This window comes from Harpia harpyja, chromosome Z (genome assembly GCF_026419915.1).
Source record: "Harpia harpyja isolate bHarHar1 chromosome Z, bHarHar1 primary haplotype, whole genome shotgun sequence".
Taxonomy (NCBI): Eukaryota; Metazoa; Chordata; class Aves; order Accipitriformes; family Accipitridae; genus Harpia; species Harpia harpyja.
The window spans coordinates 26,726,753-26,733,063 of NC_068969.1; the positions used below are offsets into that span (position 1 = coordinate 26,726,753).

General features: G+C 66.7%; 2 protein-coding genes across 2 annotated transcripts; both read left to right on the forward strand.

Annotated features, from left to right (window-relative positions):
• The first annotated feature begins 486 nt into the window (after window positions 1-486).
• LOC128137327 (mitochondrial import inner membrane translocase subunit TIM50-like) lies at window positions 487-4,689 on the forward strand. Its single transcript, XM_052778183.1, has 11 exons — window positions 487-643; window positions 1,485-1,644; window positions 1,739-1,770; window positions 2,443-2,464; window positions 2,745-2,803; window positions 3,268-3,387; window positions 3,475-3,579; window positions 3,684-3,782; window positions 3,866-4,022; window positions 4,117-4,223; window positions 4,322-4,689. The coding sequence occupies exons 1-11, from the start codon at window positions 494-496 to the stop codon at window positions 4,424-4,426; spliced, it is 1,116 nt and encodes a 371-aa protein (XP_052634143.1). The 5' UTR covers window positions 487-493; the 3' UTR covers window positions 4,427-4,689.
• Window positions 4,690-4,966: 277 nt separating this feature from the next.
• LOC128136632 (delta-like protein 3) lies at window positions 4,967-6,156 on the forward strand. The gene is made up of 3 exons (XM_052776557.1): window positions 4,967-5,121; window positions 5,692-5,913; window positions 6,028-6,156. The coding sequence occupies exons 1-3, from the start codon at window positions 5,071-5,073 to the stop codon at window positions 6,154-6,156; spliced, it is 402 nt and encodes a 133-aa protein (XP_052632517.1). The 5' UTR covers window positions 4,967-5,070.
• Window positions 6,157-6,311: the final 155 nt, after the last annotated feature.

Consider the following 6,311-nt stretch of genomic DNA (forward strand, 5'->3'; position numbering starts at 1 on the left):
GGGGGGTGGAATTGGACACACCCCCCGCCCCATAGAGGTGGGGGGGGGGGTGTTGAACCGGGGCCCCTGAACCCCATGGGGCTGGGGAAAGGCGGGTTAAACCGGTCCCCCCATGGGGCGGGGAGGGGTTTGAAGCGGGGCCCGTGGGGGGCGTTGAGCTGGGACCCCCGTGGGGCCGGTGGGGGGGGTCGGACCGGGCTCCCCCCCCCCAGCCCCGTACAGCCAGGCTCAGCGCCGGCAGCGCACGTGTTCGCCTCCGCTGCCACCACCACCTCCTCCTCCTCTCATTGGCTCTGCTGACGCCGGCCCCGCCTCCCCTCCGCCGCCATTGGCCACAGCTGCGCCGCCATTGGTTGTCAGCCCTCGTACCCCGCCCTACGCTCCTTGCCTCCGCCTCCTCCCCTCGCTCCGCCGCTGCTCATTGGTCGGTGACACGGGGAGGTGATTGGCCGCGGCGGCCGCGCCTGCGCCGTGGGGCGCGCGGTGCGGGAAGATGGCGGCGGCGGCGGGGCGGGCGGTGGCGGCGGCCTGCGAGGCCTGCGCTGCCCTGGGGGCCCGGCGGGTCCGGGCCGCGCTGGGCCGAGCCGCCAGCGGCACCGCCGGCACCGACGCGGTGCTGCGGGAGCGGCTGCGGCGGCACCAGGTGGGGCCGCGACGGGGCTGAGCCCGGCGGGCAGGGCCGGGCCTGGGCCTGGGTCTGAGGGGGTGATGAGGGCCCCGCGGGGCGGGGAGGGTCACGGGGGCTCCACGGGTGTCCCCACGCGTCCCCGGGCCTCTCTGGCCCTTCCCGGCTCAGGGCTCCACGGCCGCCCCTGTCCTTCCTCAGGGGTCCCCGGGAGCCTCTGGGGGTCTGTGAGTGTCCCTGGGTGTTCCAGGGGTCTCTGCCTGTCCCTGGCCATCCTCGGCCATCCCCAGGGCTCGGTGCGGGTCCCTGGGTGTCCCCGGTCATTTTTGGCCATCCCTAGGGCTCCACAGGTGTCCCCAAGTGTCTCTGGGGCTCCCTGGCCATCCTCGGACATCCCTAGGGCTCCACAGATGTCCCCAAGTGTCTCTGGGGCTCTCCGGGTGTCCCTGCCTGTCCCTGGAGCTCCCTGGACGCCCCCGCTCATCCTTTGACATCCCCAGAGTTCTTTGGCTGTCCCCACATGTCTCCAAAGTTCCCAGGAGGCTTCTCAGCTGTCCCTGGGGCTCCCTGGGTATCCCCGGTCATCTTTGGCCATCCCTAGGGCTCCACAGGTGTCCCTGAGTGTCTCTGGGGCTCCCTGACTGGCCCTGGCCATCCTTGGATATCCCTGGGGGTCCCCAAGGGTCTCTGGGGCTCTCTGGGTGTCCCTTGCCATTCTCCTTGGGCCTCTCTAGCTGTCCCCAAGTGTCTCTGGGTGTTCTGGGGGCTCCCCAGGTGTCCCCAGGCCCCTCAGCCATCCCCAGGGCTCCCCCCTTGTCCCCAAGGCTCACCATCCCCCTGTGTCCCCCCCACCTTGCAGGCAGCAGAAGGACCCCTGGGACACACACCCAGCCCAGAGGAGGAGGAGGAGGAGGAAGAGCGGCGGCGGCGGGAGCGGATGGCGGCCGCCCGGCGGTTAGCCCTGCGCCTGGCGGGGCTGCTGGGTGCTGGCACCGGCGTGGCACTCGTCTACATCTTCGGTGAGTCCTCGGCATCCCCTGTGTGTCCTGTGTCCCCCCCCCGCTGCTGGTGCCACCGTGCCCCCCCCTCACCTCCGCTCTCCCCCTCCTGCAGGCAGCAACGCGGTGGACGAGCACGGTGCCAAGGTGAGGGGTGCTCAGTGGCAGTTCCTGGACCCCTTTTTTTAGGCAGGGGGCTGCGCCGATGTCCCCTCCCTGCCCTTTGGGGACACTTAGGGACATCGTGGGGGCTTAGCACCTTCCCTCTCTCCCTTCCTTCCCCATGTGCCCCCGTCTGTCCCCTTTTGCTGGTGTTTTCCTGTATTTTGGGGTCTTTGTGTTGGGTGGGGCATTGGGGCCTCATGTCCCCGAGGGAGTGGCGTGTGCCCAAAGGGACCGACAATCCTTGTCACACCCCAGGGAGGCGTTTTTCTCACCGCAAACCCCTTTTTTAGAGAATTTTGGAGGTGATGAGGAGGGTTTTGATGTGCAGCACAGGGGGCTCCCTGGGGAGGGAGAGGTGCAAATTGCCCTGCCCATCTCCGGTGACCAGTGGGGGGGGGACACGGGGACATCAAACGGGGTGACGGGGAGCGTTGAACAGGTGACAATGACACCAGTGGGGTGACAGGGACATCAGTGGGGCGATGAGGACATCAGTCGACAGAAGGAAACCGCATGGAAACGGCGTCACCTACCTGTGAATTGTCGCTGTCACCTCCCGTGTCCCTTCCCCCTCAGTGACATGGCCCCTCCGGTGCCACCACGTCCTTCTCACCGGCCCCGTCTTAACCTTCCGCCTCCCTCTTCTCCCCACAGATCCCCGATGAGTTCGATGGCGGTGAGTGTCATCCCCAGACACCCCCGGGGTGGGGGTGGGGGGGTGACAGCCACTGCAGGGGGGCGACACGTCGCATCCTCAGGGCTGTTTGACACCTCGGTGTTGCGGGTGGAGGCTTTTACGATGTTTTTAACACCCCGTTGTTACCCAAAAGGGGCTTTTTTTAGGGCATTTTGGTCTTTATCCTAATGGTGGGGTGGCGGGGGGGGGAACTGTCACCCCCCTTGGGGACAGCAGGGACCCCAGGTGACCCTCACCTGCACTGGCCTTGGCTCTGCAGACCCTGTGGGCATCCAGCAGCTCCGCAGGACCTACAAGTACTTCAAGGACTACAGGCAGGTGCGTGGGGACCCGTTTGGGGGGGGGTTTCCCCCATTTTGGGAGGGGGCTTCATGGCATCAGGGGTGGCCATCCCCATCCTGAGAGCTTTTTCATTCTGGGGAGCTTCATCCCCATTTTGGGGACATGTTGGATCCCCATCCCCTCTTGGGCGACCTTGTCCTAGTGCTGGGAAATCACATCCCTGTTTTGGAGTCCTCTGTCCCCACTGTGGGGGTCCTTGTCCCCACTGTGGGGGTCCTTGTCCCCACTTTGGGGTCTTTGTCGCTAGGCAGGGGCTCCCGTCCTCAGTTTGGGGGGGGGGCTTTGTCCCCGTTTGCCGGGGCGCTTCATCCCCACACTCCAGCCCTTGCCCCCATGCCGGTGCAGGGACCCTGTCCCATTTTGGGGTCCATTGTCCCCACGCCGGTGGCTCATCCCCGTGCCTGGGGGGGGGCTCCATCCCTCCCCCTGACTCCCCCCAGATGATCATCGAGCCCACCAGCCCCAAGCTGCTGCCGGACCCTCTGCGCGAACCCTACTACCAGCCCCCCTACACCCTCGTCATCGAGCTCACTGACGTCCTGCTGCACCCCGAGTGGTCGGTGAGTGTCCCCCAAGCCTTCCTGTGCCCCCCCCCCCCCCCACCCGCCACCCCCCTGTGACACCTCCCTGTCCCCCCCCCAAACCAGCTCGTCACTGGCTGGCGCTTCAAGAAGCGCCCGGGCATCGAGAGCCTCCTGCAGCAGCTTGCACCCCTCTACGAGATAGTTGTCTTCACCTCTGAAACCGGCATGGTGAGTGCGAGTGGGTGTGGGGGGGAGCATGGCCACCCCAGGGGGTGACAGGGCCACCACGGGGTGCCCCCCACCCTCTCACCCCCTCTATTACCCCCCCACAGACCGCCTTCCCCCTCATTGACAGCGTGGACCCCCACGGCTTCATCTCCTACCGTCTCTTCCGTGATGCCACCCGCTACATGGACGGGCACCACGTCAAGGTGGTGTGACAGGGGAGGGGGACAGGCATTTCAGTGACCCCCCCCTGCCCTCCGCCAACCCTCTCTGTTCCCCCCCGCCCCAGGACATCTCCTGCCTCAACAGAGACCCGGCGAAGGTGGTGGTGGTGGATTGCCGGAGAGAAGCCTTCTGCCTACAGCCCTACAACGGGCTGGCGCTGCCCCGCTGGGACGGCAGCTCTGACGACCGCGCGCTCTACGACCTCACCGCTTTCCTCAAAAGTGGGTAAACGTGTCCCCTGAACATCCCCGACCCCCCTCCCTGACCCCCCCACCACCCCCCCACCTCTGCAAATCCGTCCGTCTGTCCCCGCAGCTATTGCCCTCAGTGGGGTGGAGGACGTCCGGACGGTGCTGGAGAATTACGCGCTGGAGGAGGATCCTCTGGCGGCTTTTAAACGACGCCGGTCGCAGCTGGAGGAGGTGGGGACGCGCCGGGGGTGGGGGACGTGACATGGCAGGGGGGTGGCAGCACCTAATGGCCTGTAACGGCTGTTTTTCGCCCTGAATCGGGGGCACAGGAGGAGCAGCAGCGCCTGGCCGAGCTGGCGCAGGGCAAGAAGCCGACGGGGCTTTTCCTGGGTGCCCTGGCCGGCCGCCTCTGGCCGCGCTCCAAGCAGCAGTGATGTCATCAGGATGATGCCGTGATGTCAGCAGGATGTCGCCTTGATGTCAGCGGTGCAAGGCGGGGTGGGGGGGACACCCATTCACCAGCGCCGTGATAGCAGAGGGTGATGTGTCACCCAGACCCGGACGATGCGGTCGGAGGCGCCGGTGGTCCCGTGGCTGGCGGTGGGGGGGGGACTGGGCGTGGCCCCACTTTTGGGGGGTGTTGGAGGGTTTTGGAGGGGGCTTGACCCCAGTGGGGATGAATAAAGGGTGACATGGAGCTGTGGGTGCACTGTGCTGCTTGGGGGGGGCATGGAGCGGCCCCCCCCCCCCCCCCGGTGCTGCGTCAGATCCGAGCCCTTTGGGGGGGGGGGCTGTGGGGCTGGATCCAGGCTCTTTGGGGGGGGCAGTTTATGGGGCCAGATCTGGGCCCTTTTGGGGGGGGGGTATGGAGCTGGAACCCCCTTTTGGGATGGGGGGGGTCCTGCATCCCCTGTAGGGGCGTGGCTGGGGGGCGTGGCCTGCAAACAGGGGGTGGGGCTTGGCCACTAGAAAGGGGTCTTGGGGAGGAGGGCGGTGGGCTCAGACCCCGCTGAGCCCTGGGACCAGGTGGGACCCCTGGGCCTGGATCCGGTCCCCCCCCCCCCCCCCGGTGCCGGCCATGGCTGCGCTGCTGCTGGCTGCCCTCCTCGCCCTCGTCTGGCCCCCACCGGTGAGCCTGCCCCCCCGGGACGGGGGCCCTGGGGGGTCTAGGGTGCTGGTGGACACCCTTGGCAATTTTGAGGGGGGTCCCAGAGAGGGATCAGGGTGATCCTGGGGTGCTTCAGGTGTCCCTTTGTGGTCCCCAGGGGGTGTTGGTGGGGGTGGAAGTTCCAGGGTGGGTATTCGGGATATCGGAGGGCGTATTTTGGGGATCCCGGGTGGGCTGTTTGTAGTGCTGGGGGGGGGGGGGCGCTCTGAGAAATTTGAGGTGTCCTTGGGGAGTTGGCAGAGATCCTTGAAGCTGGTTTGGGATGCTGGGGGAATCAGGGTGAGTCCTAAGGAGCCATTTTGAGGCACTGAGTGCTACTTTCAGGACCTTGAGTGGTTATTTTTGTACTGGGGAGGCTCTGAAGGGTGTTTTGGGGTGCTGGGGGGGTGGGCTCCGGGAGGTCAGAGTGGGCCTAGAGGGCTCTTTTGGGATGCTGGGGGTGTTTGGGGGGGATATTTGGGTATTGGGGTGCCCTGAGGAGTATTTTGGGGTGCTGAGGGGGTCTCTTGGGTTGCTGATGCCCACATGCAGGTGCAGCCGGCTGGGGTGCTGGAGCTGCGGGTGCTGTCGGCACGGGGGGGCCCAGGGGGGCCGTGTGGGGGCCCACCTTCCTGTCGCCTTGTCTTCCGTCTCTGCCTGCAGCCCCCTGGGGCGGTTGGCTGCAGCCTGGGGGTCGTCCACAGCTCCCCTGGACCCCCCCCAGCCCCGGGGGCCCCCCGCATCCTCCGCTTGCCTTTCACCTTCCCCTGGCCGGTGAGGACTGACCCCCCCCCGCCCAGTCCCTGGCAAAGTCTGACCCCCCACCATGGTCCTGGGACCCCCAAGGGCCTAGGAATGACACCCCCCCAATTTTTGCTGCCCCCCCAGGGCACCGTCTCCCTTGTCATCGAGTCATGGCGGCTGGAGGAGGCTAAAGGCTCTGGAGGTGAGTGGCAGAGACTTGGGGAGCCTGTGGGGTTTGGGGGGGGCAAATGGGGGTCCCAGGGGGGCAAATAGGGGCCTTGTGTATTTGGCAGGGGGGAAATGGAGGTCCCATAGGGGGTGGATAGGGAATAAGGGGGAGCACGTGAGAGCCCAAAGTGTTGGGGGGGGGCAGTTGGGCGTCCCAGGGGGTAAATGGGGGACAAATAGGATTGGGGGAGGGGCAGATA

What these genes read in the sequence shown, in the direction of transcription:
- LOC128137327 (XM_052778183.1), top strand. Translation starts at nt 494, where the DNA reads ATGGCGGCGGCGGCGGGGCGGGCGGTGGCGGCGGCCTGCGAGGCCTGC. An exon ending in TGGACGAGCACGGTGCCAAG is followed by an intron (nt 1,771 to 2,442) that starts GTGAGGGGTGCT and finishes TTCTCCCCACAG; the next exon opens with ATCCCCGATGAGTTCGATGG. An exon ending in ACTTCAAGGACTACAGGCAG is followed by an intron (nt 2,804 to 3,267) that starts GTGCGTGGGGAC and finishes GACTCCCCCCAG; the next exon opens with ATGATCATCGAGCCCACCAG.
- LOC128136632 (XM_052776557.1), top strand. Translation starts at nt 5,071, where the DNA reads ATGGCTGCGCTGCTGCTGGCTGCCCTCCTCGCCCTCGTCTGGCCCCCA. An exon ending in CCCTCGTCTGGCCCCCACCG is followed by an intron (nt 5,122 to 5,691) that starts GTGAGCCTGCCC and finishes GCCCACATGCAG; the next exon opens with GTGCAGCCGGCTGGGGTGCT. An exon ending in CTTTCACCTTCCCCTGGCCG is followed by an intron (nt 5,914 to 6,027) that starts GTGAGGACTGAC and finishes CTGCCCCCCCAG; the next exon opens with GGCACCGTCTCCCTTGTCAT.